Genomic DNA, 14,832 nt, shown 5'->3' with positions numbered 1-14,832 from the left:
GGGAGGAATGGTATGAGAAACAATGATGATAAGCAGCAGGCTATAAGTTCCATGTTTGGAAGGTCATCTGTCTTCCACACTGTAGTAGGAGACCTGCACCACCACATGGAAACAATTCTGTGGAGGGCATATGATTTGATGTGTGAGCGTTGTGTGTTGCAGAAGCCGGCCTCCTCGGGCCCCCACGAGAAGCACGTGAAGCATCGCCTGAAGAAATACATGTCCAACTACAATTACCAGGTGAGTGTCCTTCGCCACCGCCGCTGCACCCATCGCACCAGCGCCATACCTTACTGGGGAGTATCAACACCAATGATGTACTTTCGAGTCTATAACTGAATGGTTTTTGTCAGACCATTTTAAAGAAGAATAGACCTGTGAAGATCCGGGTTAGAATAAGTCTTCAGCAACCAATGCTTGCCATAAAAGGCGCTTATGCTTGTTGTAAGAGGCGACTAACAGGATCGAGTGGTCAGGATCGAGTGGTCAGGATCTCTGACTTGGTTGATGCAAGTCATCATATCCCGATTGCGTGGAGTGATGCTCATGATATCAATCACTGGTTTGCCTAGTCCAGACTCGATTATTTACAGACCGCCGTAACATAGTTAGAATATTGCTGAGTGCGGCGTTAAACAACAAGCAAAGAACAATTTAATGGAGAATAAGTTTCATGAAATCGAACTTGATGTTCAGGAAGCAGTCGACTGAGGTGGCAGACGTAGTGTAGTATTCAAGGTCCGAAAAACATCCTCAGACAAAATTGATATGGACTTCCTCGGGTTTTTTCTTTCATTGCCTCATTGTGTCCGCTGACAGAGGGTTTAGAAGAATCAATCATGAAAAAACAATTACTTTACTCAGGTTCAATAGAAGAACTTTATTTTGTTGTCAAATGCTGTCAAACTTCATATAAATACTGGCACTTATATTCATTGATGCAGTGTATGGTATACGTATTTATTGCACAAACTTTTTACATCAAAGTTCTGGCAAAACAAATTGGATTGGAATAGAGATTATTAGCCAGGTGCACTTCTGTATTGTAAATATCAATAAATAGGAATAAAAATTGGGATAAAAAAGGAATAAAAACTAAATGCTATTTAGGATACGGAAATACACATATCACACACAGCTAAACATTATATGATGAAGTGATGTACATGATTTAACTTGTGACCCTCTGGTAAGTGTTCTGGTGCCATTGTACAAAGCTATCTTAGCGCTAAGGTGATCGTAACTCCCATACCTTAACATAGAATTACGACAGTTGTTGTGCTAAGACTGTTTTGTACAACGACACCCAGGTGGTAATCTGATAAGTGAGTGACTGCACGATCACAACATCACCACTAACCTGCCTGAACAGTATGTATAACTCCATATGACTCTAAAATCATTATGAAAGTTTCCACAAACATAAGCAAATAACAACCCATGTAATGAATTATTTCTACAATTGTTACAATCAATGGATTACGTCAAGGAGAACGTATCTAGTCATCATCGCGAGCTGTGACAACATCTTCATGCTTCTTCCTCCGCTAATTAACCCCGTGGGATTCAGTGAAGTGTGAACATCATGAATTGCTGCAGTCACTCAAGCGGAAACAGAACCATGGAAAAACTCCCAAGAGTCTTTAACATGGTTCCATTGTTGCTTGGCGCTGATGTCAGCAACAATCAATGAGACATGCGGAGACAGTGTTTGTGTGTGGCTGTACATGGGTGGTGACAGTGAATGCAGGGCGGCTGTAGCCATGAGATACATCAACAAACAGCCATGCAGGTATTGACTCACGACATTGAATGTCGGGGGATTTCCCAATGACATGCATCACATATGCATATCATACATGTCATGTCATGCCATCACTGAATAACTGTAGTAAGAGGGTGTTCTTTAGCTTCTTTTAAGTAATATAATATATGTTCTCCTAATCTAAATACAGCGGAGCTCAAACACTAAACAATAAATTCTGGAATTCTGATAAGTTAAATTAGAGACATTATATTTCACCTATAATTTTAGAAACAAATTTATATGCCACATTGCACGCTGTACAAGGAGTGAGTTGTCCGATAGTTGTGCAAACCTACAATTATTGAAGGGCTGCTTGGATAATCATCCATCAGCACGTGTCGAATTGGAGAAGCTCCCCTTGTCAAAGGTGAAATAGTCACACTTATCTAGGGAAGGTAACCAACATTGGTTCTTCATTGTCAGTGGTACTGTGTCCTGGGGTCTCATTTTTTTTTTTTACTATTTATGGATTTTTCACAAAATTGTGGTCTGTAGGTGGGGGACAGGAGGTTTTCTGATAATTTTCAACAGGTTTTAATTATAGTATTGTAAATATTTTCATTAGCGACAGTCATTTTTTTTTTTAAATTCATTTTACTAATTTCTGGTCTGTGGAATAATAAGAACATTTAGTTCTTAATTTTTGTTCACATTTCCGTTTTTGGGAGTCAGCAAATTTGTAAACCAGTTGTGTTTGCAACACTGCCCTGAGATGTCCTGAATAACCTGTTGCCTGTGTTTGTACCAGCTGTCAGGCCCAGACTTACCCCCAGTCGTAGTGGAGAGACAGAAGAGAGCTAAGTCGTCCCGAAAGTTAAAAAAGTCTCAGGTAGTTTGTTGGTGTAGGTGTTGTCGTGTAGTTTGGTGTTACTAACACACCTACCTCTGGCCTGCCTCCATCAGGCAGGCAGCACGTAGTCTGTACGTAGTCCGTATGTAGTCAGTATGTAGTCAGTACGTAGTCTGTACGTAGTCAGTACGTAGTCGTACCTGTCAGTCAGTTGAACGTTTTATTCCTTCTCATTTTTTGTTGATCTTATTAAGCTCTTGTTTAGTTTGTTTTTTAGGGTCCGCCCATCCTTGTTTATCCAGTGTACTATTATGTCTCCTTCCATTATGATATACATGCGTTTCATTGCAGAAGTGATGATACAGTCTCCATCTTCCACATCGCTAACCTGGCACAACATTTCTGCTCTGATGAGCTTGATTTCAACAACCAATCAACATAGCTCTTCTTAACGATAGTTCAGGGTTAATCTACATTCAAAATAGTGGCCTCACTTCAAATAAACAGACCCATGAAGATCCAGGGTAGAATAGGTCTTCAGCAACCCATGCTTGTCGTAAAAAACGACTATGCTTGTTGTAAGAGGCGACTAACGTGATCGGTGTTGTGTCGGACAAAAAGCTTTGGTGGCGAATGGTCCAGGGTATTTATGTAAATGGAATGGAGATATGATACACTGGATAGTAGAGAATGGGAGCAGCTTGAATTGCTTTCTATTTTCAGAAACATTTTTTGTCAGTTTGTATTCTCTGCAGAGTCTTCACTTAGTTGTATTGACTGTAGGGGAAGAAATACACTGAAAATTCACAAACATCAGATAAAGCTTTTTCATTACTTTTGCATGTTTTAATAGCTGGTGTGTCCCAAAGGGAAATATAAGCTTATGCCATGGCTTGGGATCTCCATCTAAAACACCCACAGCACAGCACATATATTCATGATTTCAGAGTGAAAACAGAGGTTCAGTTTAAGTCCAAAAATATTAAAACATTTATGCCCAATTTAAAAAACAATCATTAGATATAATTAATAGAGGTAAGAAGAATGTAATCCAAGCAAAATATTTTATGAAAAAGGGTTAATATTGATAGGATGGCTCGGATTGCAAACCTCAGGAATCTTTTCCTCACCATTCAATTGGCACGAAAATGAGAGAATGACGAGTTTACCGGCTTTGTCATGTGTTTCCAGTGTGCATTCGCTGACCAGTTTCCACTACCTTTCGGAAATGAGTTAAGATAGGCAATAGTATGAGTCAGGATAAGTATAAATGATAATTTTCTTTAAAATACACATAATTCAAAATAAAATCTCGAAAACGTCAAAAGGCCAAGAAAGCTAAGGCTTTTTCTGGTATATTTGAGGTGTGGAAAAAAGCCACTGAACTTGAGCTGTAGTAGACGATGCCAAATAACATGACACTGTATTTAACATTGGGGACTGAATCAAGCTACACTGTGGTGTTTTTTCATTGCAATTACCCAGACATTTACATTCTTGTGAGAACCGTGGTAGAATAGGTCATCATCAAATATGCTTGTCGTAAGAGGCGACTAACAGGATCGGATGGTCAGGCTTGCTGACTTGGTTGGTACATGTCATCGATCCCAATTGCGTGGATAAATGCTCATGATATTGATCACTGGATTGTCTGTCCAGACTCTCTTATTTACACACCGCCATCGGGTGAGCTACTGAGCTGTTTGGGACAGCTTTGTATTTCTTCCCAGTTTCTTGTTAGTCTCATAGCACACTTCTATTATTAGTTTTAAGATCAGCTTAGATAAATACACTCCAAACCCCTTTTTATCAATTTGCCTTCTTTTCACTTGAAATATTTGAATTGACCGAAAGGTATGAAAATATTTTGAAATTTAGAAGTAGGAGGTAAAGCTTTTGTCACTATATTTTTTTGTATATATTTTTTTTTTCTATGCTTTATTTCCTCCAGTCACTAACTTTGTACAATTTGTTTTTGAGTGTTGACCTTATTGAGGTGTGACAACATTTTTGCATGTTTTATTGTTTTTCAATGCTTAATTTCCTTCAGTCATTAACTTTGTAAAACAATTTGATTTTGTTGAATGTTGACCTTATGGAGGTGATAAAACACTGTGTGCCTGTTCCACAAAGCGATCGTGGCGTGAAGTTGATCGTAACTCCCCAACTTAAACACAGCTTTACGACGGTCGTAGTGCTACGATCGCTATGTGGGCCCAGATCACAGGACAGTGTTGGCTGATGACTTGTATAGACACCAAGCTCCAGTGTTGCGGGGTAGGAATGTACTGAGTAAAGCCCAACTAACCTGCTGTTTATGATACTGGTGTATTCTGTTGGCTTTCAACTGCATGGCTGAGCGCCTGTAAATCATAGTAATACTTTTTAGAAATGTGTTTTTTAATCTAGGATTATCTGCAACAAGATACTTGTCAAATGCTTAATCATTTTTTTTATTAATTCTTCATTAATATTTTGCTTTGAAAGACTATAATCAGGATATATTTTGTGTGCTGTTAGCCTTATTTTTTAATCCTGATGGTAGACACAACATGTACAAGTATGTTAAGTATTAAGTTCGACATGAACAAGACTATCTCAAATTGCATTTCATTTTACTACCGATAATTATTTTTGATGACAGTGCAATTGAATGCAGATATGTTAAAAATAATCAATGTTCATTGTGTTTTGTAAGAAGCTTGCATTTTTAAATGAGCAGACACTTAAGATTCTTAGTGATAGATATTTCCAGATGTTTCATCCATTTGGTTGAGGGGGAGCATGTTGTGTCACTATAAATGAGCATCTTCCCAAGGCAAGGGAGTCAACAGACTTAAAAAGTCCAGTTTCTACCTTTTCCCAACTAGGCTGGAATTTCTGGGCTGGATCTTGGCGTCATCAGGGGCTATTACAAGTTAATGTCCCTTTTATGTCCCACCTACTGACCAATCAAATTCCCCCTCTCATATCACTTGCATTGCTTTCAACAAAATGGTGGTGCCCACTCAAGACGATCTCATCGATAAGTCAGTTAATTTCCTAGCCTCAGGAAGATAATATATATGATGTTGTTTAGACAGTGTACATGTCCTCCAATGACAGAAGAGTAACATGTTGTATGCTGCAATACGTAGGTCTTCATCAGATTGTTCCCGTCAGAGTCAGTTGATGGAGGTGAAAGGAAATTTAACATAAGCATCAGGTTATAAATTATCTGATATTGATCAATAACCATCAAATAGCTAATTCCCTTCCACTGATTTACTCACCTTTTTCATATTTGTATCCATGCATAAAGATTCAGAGTGACAAAACACTCTCGACAAGACTGTATGACAAGAGGGATGACTTCCACATTCCAACAGTTAATTTTTCCTTCATGTCGAGCAGTATTCCAGCAGCTCCAGCCTTTGGTTACTTACTACATTTGAGGTGAAATCGAGCATGCTCTTTCTACCAGGATTTCAAATAGTGTCATACAACTCTTACTCAGGATTTGTTTCATCAAATTAACACCATTCAAGGCCTCAGTATAGCTTTCAAAACCTTTATGGTAGACATGTGGAGGACATTTCCAAATTTAACACATCCGTGACAAGAATGGTGTCCATGCAATTCCCTATTTTGACATGTACCATATGTTCCCGTGTTTTTTCAGGTGAATAATTGACCTCCCTTTGCATGTGTTTGTGACAGGTGCCACCAGTGGGGCAGGATGTGCTCCACCTTTTCACTATTTGATAGTGATTCATAAACAGATGCTCCTGCTACAGCCTGACTCATACAACCAATTCTGCTTTTAGCAGAGATTTCTTTAGTTTATGGAAAGGGTTTTGTGTCTTTTATATACAAGCATCACATTTCCACTGAGGAACAGCTCAAAGATTTTATCTGCTTGGACATGTTGTGTGTTGCAAGAAATTGCACATTATAAGAAATAAGTTGCTTCATTGAGGTGCTACGTGTCTGTGTTGACCTGTGTTGACCTGTGTTGACCTGTGATGACCTGTGATGACCTGTGTTGATGTGTCTCTGTCCCCAGAACTCCAACCTTCCCGAGTACTACTACATCTACACAGGCAGCTCCAAATCCCTGCGACCGGATGCCACAGGTGTGCCTTCCAAGTCTCCCAAGAAGAAGTGAGTACAGCCATGACAGCACCTCAAAGAACTGTTCATACAGGACCCCCTTCCTGGCAAGTCCCCAATACTGTCATAACAGCTGACCCCTTCTGACAAGTCCACAATACTGTCATAACAGCTGATCCCTGCTGGCAAGTCCACAATACTGTCATAACTGCTGACCCCTGCTGGCAAGTCCACAATACTGTCATAACAGCTGACCCCTTCTGGCAAGTCCACAGTACTGTCATTACAGCTGACCCCTTCCTTGCAAGTCCCCGGAATACTGTCATAACAGCTGATCCCTTCCTTGCAAGTCCCCAATACTGTCATTACAGCTGACCCCTTCCTTGCAAGTCCATGGAATACTGTCATAACAGCTGATCCCTTCCTTGCAAGTCCCCAATACTGTCATTACAGCTGACCCCTTCCTTGCAAGTCCACAATACTGTCATAACAGCTGACCCCTTCCTTGCAAGTCCCTGGAATACTGTCATAACAGCTGATCCCTTCCTTGCAAGTCCCCAATACTGTCATTACAGCTGACCCCTTCTGGCAAGTCCCCACAATACTGTCATAACAACTGACCCCTTCCTTGTAAGTCCACAATACTGTCATAACAGCTGACCCCTTCTGGCAAGTCCCCAATACTGTCATTACAGCTGACCCCTTCCTCGCAAGTCCACAATACTGTCATTACAGCTGACCCCTTCTGGCAAGTCCCCACAATACTGTCATAACAACTGACCCCTTCCTTGTAAGTCCACAATACTGTCATAACAGCTGACCCCTTCTGGCAAGTCCCCACAATACTGTCATAACAACTGACCCCTTCTGGCAAGTCCCCAATACTGTCATTACAGCTGACCCCTTCCTCGCAAGTCCACAATACTGTCATAACAGCTGATCCTTCTGGCAAGTCCACAATACTGTCATTACAGCTGACCCCTTCTGGCAAGTCCCCACAATACTGTCATAACAGCTGGTTTTCCTTGCAAGTCCCCAATACTGTCATTACAGCTGATCCCTTCCTTGCAAGTCCCCACAATACTGTCATTACAGCTGACCCCTTCTGGCAAGTCCACAATATTGTCATTACAGCTGATCCCTTCCTTGCAAGTCCCCACAATACTGTCATTACAGCTGACCCCTTCTGGCAAGTCCCCAATACTGTCATTACAGCTGATCCCTTCCTTGCAAGACCCCACAATACTGTCATTACAGCTGACCCCTTCTGGCAAGTCCACAATATTGTCATTACAGCTGACCCCTTCTGGCAAGTCGCCAATACTGTCATTACAGTTGACCCCTTCTGGCAATCTGTATCCAGTTTAATCAATGGTGTATCCAACTGTTGCAGGCCTTTAAAGGGAGGCTGGCCCATCCTCCGTACCGTGCCTTCCAATGCTGTGTCTCGTGGTGAAGCAGAGAGACTCGTCAATGCAGCTACCAAGCTTCTAGTAGCCACAGTAAGTACACACATACAGCGGCAATTTTGGAAATTATGATAATTCTTCAGGTGAATCCGTTTTAACTTCCTGAGAAACATCACAAACTGACAAAACAATGACAAGATGTATAATGCCACTGTGAATTAAGAACCAATGAAGTTCCAGGGTAGAATAGGTCTTCAGCATCCTATGCTTGGCATAAAAGGCGACTATGCTTGTCGTAAGAGGCAAACAGTTGTTCCTGGTGTTTGTGAGACGCTGTCAGATGTTGTGTGACGCCCCTGCTGACATTGTCTTGTTGTTCCTGATGTTGTGTGACGCCTGTGCTGACATTGTCTTGTTGTTCCTGATGTTGTGTGACGCCTGTGCTGACATTGTCTTGTTGTCCCCGATGTTGTGTGATGCCTGTGCTGACATTGTCTTGTTGTTCCTGATGTTGTGTGACGCCTGTGCTGACATTGTCTTGTTGTCCCCGATGTTGTGTGACGCCCCTGCTGACATTGTCTTGTTGTTCCTGATGTTGTGTGATGCCTGTGCTGACATTGTCTTGTTGTCCCCGATGTTGTGTGATGCCTGTGCTGACATTGTCTTGTTGTTCCTGATGTTGTGTGACGCCTGTGCTGACATTGTCTTGTTGTCCCCGATGTTGTGTGATGCCTGTGCTGACATTGTCTTGTTGTTCCTGATGTTGTGTGACGCCTGTGCTGACATTGTCTTGTTGTCCCCGATGTTGTGTGACGCCCCTGCTGACATTGTCTTGTTGTTCCTGATGTTGTGTGACGCCTGTGCTGACATTGTCTTGTTTTCCCCGATGTTGTGTGACGCCTGTGCTGACATTGTCTTGTTGTCCCCGATGTTGTGTGACGCCTGTGCTGACATTGTCTTGTTGTCCCCGATGTTGTGTGATGCCTGTGCTGACATTGTCTTGTTGTTCCTGATGTTGTGTGACGCCTGTGCTGACATTGTCTTGTTGTCCCCGATGTTGTGTGATGCCTGTGCTGACATTGTCTTGTTGTTCCTGATGTTGTGTGACGCCTGTGCTGACATTGTCTTGTTGTCCCCGATGTTGTGTGACGCCCCTGCTGACATTGTCTTGTTGTTCCTGATGTTGTGTGACGCCTGTGCTGACATTGTCTTGTTTTCCCCGATGTTGTGTGACGCCTGTGCTGACATTGTCTTGTTGTCCCCGATGTTGTGTGACGCCTGTGCTGACATTGTCTTGTTGTCCCCGATGTTGTGTGACGCCTGTGCTGACATTGTCTTGTTTTCCCCGATGTTGTGTGACGCCTGTACTGACATTGTCTTGTTTTCCCCGATGTTGTGTGATGCCTGTGCTGACATTGTCTTGTTGTCCCCGATGTTGTGTGATGCCTGTGCTGACATTGTCTTGTTGTCCCCGATGTTGTGTGACGCCTGTGCTGACATTGTCTTGTTTTCCCCGATGTTGTGTGACGCCTGTGCTGACATTGTCTTGTTTTCCCTGATGTTGTGTGACGCCTGTGCTGACATTGTCTTGTTGTCCCCGATGTTGTGTGATGCCTGTGCTGACATTGTCTTGTTGTCCCCGATGTTGTGTGATGCCTGTGCTGACATTGTCTTGTTGTCCCCGATGTTGTGTGACGCCTGTGCTGACATTGTCTTGTTTTCCCCGATGTTGTGTGACGCCTGTGCTGACATTGTCTTGTTGTCCCCGATGTTGTGTGACGCCTGTACTGACATTGTCTTGTTTTCCCCGATGTTGTGTGATGCCTGTGCTGACATTGTCTTGTTGTCCCCGATGTTGTGTGATGCCTGTGCTGACATTGTCTTGTTGTCCCCGATGTTGTGTGACGCCTGTGCTGACATTGTCTTGTTTTCCCCGATGTTGTGTGACGCCTGTACTGACATTGTCTTGTTTTCCCCGATGTTGTGTGATGCCTGTGCTGACATTGTCTTGTTGTCCCCGATGTTGTGTGATGCCTGTGCTGACATTGTCTTGTTGTCCCCGATGTTGTGTGACGCCTGTGCTGACATTGTCTTGTTTTCCCCGATGTTGTGTGACGCCTGTGCTGACATTGTCTTGTTTTCCCTGATGTTGTGTGACGCCTGTGCTGACATTGTCTTGTTGTCCCCGATGTTGTGTGATGCCTGTGCTGACATTGTCTTGTTGTCCCCGATGTTGTGTGATGCCTGTGCTGACATTGTCTTGTTGTCCCCGATGTTGTGTGACGCCTGTGCTGACATTGTCTTGTTGTCCCCGATGTTGTGTGACGCCTGTGCTGACATTGTCTTGTTGTTCCTGATGTTGTGTGACGCCTGTGCTGACATTGTCTTGTTGTCCCCGATGTTGTGTGATGCCTGTGCTGACATTGTCTTGTTTTCCCCGATGTTGTGTGACGCCTGTGCTGACATTGTCTTGTTGTTCCTGATGTTGTTTGACGCCTGTGCTGACATTGTCTTGTTTTCCCCGATGTTGTGTGACGCCTGTGCTGACATTGTCTTGTTGTTCCTGATGTTGTGTGACGCCTGTGCTGACATTGTCTTGTTTTCCCCGATGTTGTGTGACGCCTGTGCTGACATTGTCTTGTTGTCCCCGATGTTGTGTGATGCCTGTGCTGACATTGTCTTGTTTTCCCCGATGTTGTGTACGCCTGTGCTGACATTGTCTTGTTGTTCCTGATGTTGTGTGACGCCTGTGCTGACATTGTCTTGTTTTCCCCGATGTTGTGTGACGCCTGTGCTGACATTGTCTTGTTGTCCCCGATGTTGTGTGATGCCTGTGCTGACATTGTCTTGTTGTTTCCAGGAGAGTGTGGAACAGAGTAACAACCCCAAAAATGGCAAACAGACCGCACCACGTCCATTTGAAGTGAGTACTGTACTCATCATTAGTATACTCAACACTAATACACCTAATCTATATATATGTGTGTACACGCCGAACATTGACATCATGTAACTGCATCATATATATGATTTATTAATATTCTGTCTAGGTTGTACAGATCTATTATCCATACAGATGCCAAGTTATGTAATATGGTGTTCACATGGAGGAAACTAATGATTGGCCACATCATTAAACACTTACCGGAATATACCCTTGATGGAAACATCCGGGGTAGAATAGGTCTTCAGCAACCCATGCTTGCCTGATAGGCGACTATGCTTGTAGTAAGAGGCGATCAGGGGGTCAGACTCACTGACTTGTTTGATGCATTTCATCGTAACCCAATTGCATGGATTGATGCTCATGATATCAGTCACTGGATTGTCTGGTCCAGACTTAATTATTTGCAGACCGCCATCATATACCTGGAATATTGCTGAGTTATTGAAAATACTATAAGAAACACAGCCCAAAAAACAAAGTCGCCAACAATTGCAGGAATTGAACCATGTGGGGCTAAACCACAGTGTTTACCTGCATTTTACCTGTGTTTATCTGTATTTACCTGTGTTTAGAACCCCTAATTACCAGCAAGGTGAAAGTCATCGGTTATTTGGTTTAACCACCAGTCATCCTCATCCCATTTCAAGATAGTATACTATAAAAACCAGTGATGTAGCCTCTTGGATCAGTGTGGATGGTTGGGTGGCCTCGTGGTTACAGTGTTTCCGAGGCCCATGTGTGATTTCCCACACAGGTACAATGTTTGAAGCCCATTTTCATTGTCCCTTGAAGTGATGTTGCTGGAATATTGCTGAAAGTGGCATAACAACCCAACCCACTCTTGTGTCTGTCATTAAGTACCAAGCTCTGCTGACCCGTGAAGATCTGGGGTAGAATAGGTCTTCAGCAACCGTAAAGGGCAACAATGTTTGTCATGAGAGGCGACTAACGGATCGGGTGGTCAGGCTCACTGACTTGGTTGATGCATGTCACCGTATCCCAATTGCGTGGATCGGTGTTCATGATATAAATCACTGGACTGTCTGATCCAGACTCGATTTATTTACAGACCACCTTCATATAGCAGGAATATGGCTGAGTGTGACGTTAAACAAAATACAAACCAAGCTCTGTTTGATCCGTGTCAATAGGACTTACTTTTTGTGTCTAAACTGTATTTCCCAAACCACACAGGGCTCCCTGTTGGATTACTATCTGAGCACCCAGACACAGGTACAGCAGCTCCGTGAACAGCTTGGGGACAAATGTTGACCACAGCCATAGCTCATGTTAACTGATCTCTCACTGTAAATCTGCTGCCGCATACTAAAGTCATGAAGCATCAGATCTCAACCATACTCGATAATCCAGTTTATTATGTATTTTGTGATGAGACAGTTCTACCTGAAAATATTGATATCACCATTGAGTGGAATAACACTTTATGTCGGAACTACTTTCATTCTGCCACTGTTTACATGTAAATAGCGATATCTCATTTGGGTGGAATAACACTTTATGTCGGAACTACTTTCATTCTGCCACTGTTTACATGTAAATAGCGATATCTCATTTGGGTGGAATAACACTTTATGTCGGAACTACTTTCATTCTGCCACTGTTTACATGTAAATAGCGATATCTCATTTGGGTGGAATAACACTTTATGTGAAGATCATTAAGAAAATACATTATAAAAAGAACATTTTCTTTTCTGGTCAAAAGACAAGTTTATCACATATTATGACCTGACACACATTTTCTCTTGTTACTGCTGTGCCACTCAGGATAATATCAACTGTGTGTGGTCACTTGATGTGATAAACTTGTTATTTGACAAGGAACACGAATATGCTCTATCTATCATATCACCATTCGCTACCATGACTTCGTACAGAATGTCTCGCTGTTTGATTGGACACATTTTGTAAGGTGCTTAACACAAAGCTCTCGGGGCAGTAGGGTCCGTGTGTCATCAGGATAGAATGGTGATATGATGCACTGGATTACCGAGGATGAATGGGAACGTGATGCACTAATCCTGTCAACATTTGTCTGCAAGTGTTGAGTGGCATCTTATTATCGGTATCCTATTACATAGTATGTATGGATGTAGGGAAGTCAACATATACAACATACATTTAATAGTATTGGCTTTCTATTTCTTGTTTTCCTAAAAGATTTTCAAAGAATCAGACTTCTGGTTTGATACATGCTTATCATTTGCTTATGAATATGTTACCATGGTTACTACACTGAGATTGTTTTGTCACATTTATTGCTTTCGCATAATAATAATCATTGCCACTGCAGGATTCAATAAACATATAGTCAACTGCTTGTGGAGGAATGACGTATTTCATGGCAACTCACAACAAGTGCTTAGCTGGCAATGCTGGTCATTGACATTCAAGCTTTCTAATAACATATGCTGAGTTTTTTGTGTAATAAAACACATTTAAATAATGATTTCTTGTAAACACAATATTATAATTGTCACATTTTTATTTTCAAGACCTAAATGACTATATATATTAAGGTGTAAATTGAAATATATTCTACGTTATGATCATTATAATCGTTTTCTGGTTTTCACAAATAATATTGATTTTATTTAAGTTGATACAAACATACATGTGGTTCATTATGTCAGCTTTAATAGACATGCCTTATAGTCATTGGCTGCGCTGGAACTAGAGTTGTAGAACAGCCTGGATTATGTTCTAGACCTCGTATGAGGGGTTCCCGGGCGTGCCCACTATTGATGAGGAAGAAGCACGACTGTTGCTCCGATCCCGCCACCAGGTATTAGTGTGGCTCCATGGCTTCCTACACGTGTGTCGGCTTCTGTGTATCTCGCGGCGATGTGTGTGGCGTAGGTTGGGGGTTATAATAATGATAATAATAATAATGATAATAATACTAGCATTGCTGTTGTGGAGGTGGGACTTGTGTTGTTGCTACAGATATTTCCCCTCCCTCGTCAACTAGCAGTTGTGTTCACACTCGGACTTGGCTCACACACTCTCTAGGGGTTGGTGATATCATTTATATCCCCTGACAAACTATATGAAAATTGATTGTGTTGTTATAAATAACTATTAGTCAGCAATAATAACATCACAGTTTGCATTATGATGGAAACAAAACACTGTGGACAACCAGTATCAAACGAAATCAGGGCAATGTCGCAACACAACCCTATCAGCCAATCAGGAAACAGTAGTCTGTTTGCTGGCATGACCCTTTTTTGTTTTTGTTTATGGAAACATAACGGGAAAACAAATTACTTGGTTGGCAAATGAACTGCCAGGAATCACTTATTCATTTCAAGATGTCCTGTCTCCTACCTTTCTACCATCCTGATACAATGATGTATCACTGTATCATTACAATAATGTATCACTGTACCGATACATCGATGTATCACTGTACCGATACATTGATGTATCCCAGTATCCATACAATGATGTATCATTGTATCAATGCATTGATGTATCTCTGTTTCGATACAATGATGTATCACATACCGAGTTGAGAGCCCTGTATGTGTTGTATGTCCTCCTCCGTGTGTGGGCCAAGTCCTAGTGTGGCCTGTGACAGGGTGACAGGAACATTCTAATATATTTACAGTCATACATTCACACTGACATCCAGCTGGTGGTGGAGGGGCAGTTTATGACTGTATGGGAACATAGTCTCACTCATATTTCTACCTGTCCCGTCTTACTGTTAAACATGTTAAATATTGTGATTACTTGTCTCTGCTAAACATCACTACGTAAGT

At 41.9% G+C, this 14,832-nt stretch overlaps 1 protein-coding gene across 10 annotated transcripts in view; it reads left to right on the top strand.

Moving 5' to 3' along the window:
• LOC124142267 overlaps nt 1-14,832 on the top strand; it is a 54,294-nt gene that overhangs the window by 21,278 nt on the left and 18,184 nt on the right. For 5 of the 10 annotated variants that reach the window (XM_046510617.2, XM_046510618.2, XM_046510616.2 and 2 more), the window contains 7 exons: nt 163-240; nt 2,556-2,636; nt 6,643-6,740; nt 8,083-8,191; nt 10,959-11,021; nt 12,240-12,278; nt 13,773-13,850. In XM_046510617.2, the coding sequence (XP_046366573.1) occupies nt 163-240; nt 2,556-2,636; nt 6,643-6,740; nt 8,083-8,191; nt 10,959-11,021; nt 12,240-12,278; nt 13,773-13,850 (546 nt within the window). The remainder of the gene's footprint in view (nt 1-162; nt 241-2,555; nt 2,637-6,642; nt 6,741-8,082; nt 8,192-10,958; nt 11,022-12,239; nt 12,279-13,772; nt 13,851-14,832) is intronic. The other 5 variants (XM_046510621.2, XM_046510626.2, XM_046510619.2 and 2 more) reach the window with 4 other exon arrangements.

The sequence above is a fragment of the Haliotis rufescens genome, unplaced genomic scaffold (genome assembly GCF_023055435.1).
Source record: "Haliotis rufescens isolate VD_foot unplaced genomic scaffold, xgHalRufe1.0.p SCAF_11, whole genome shotgun sequence".
Lineage (NCBI taxonomy): Eukaryota > Metazoa > Mollusca > Gastropoda > Lepetellida > Haliotidae > Haliotis > Haliotis rufescens.
This window is presented reverse-complemented; position numbering and strand designations above follow the sequence as displayed.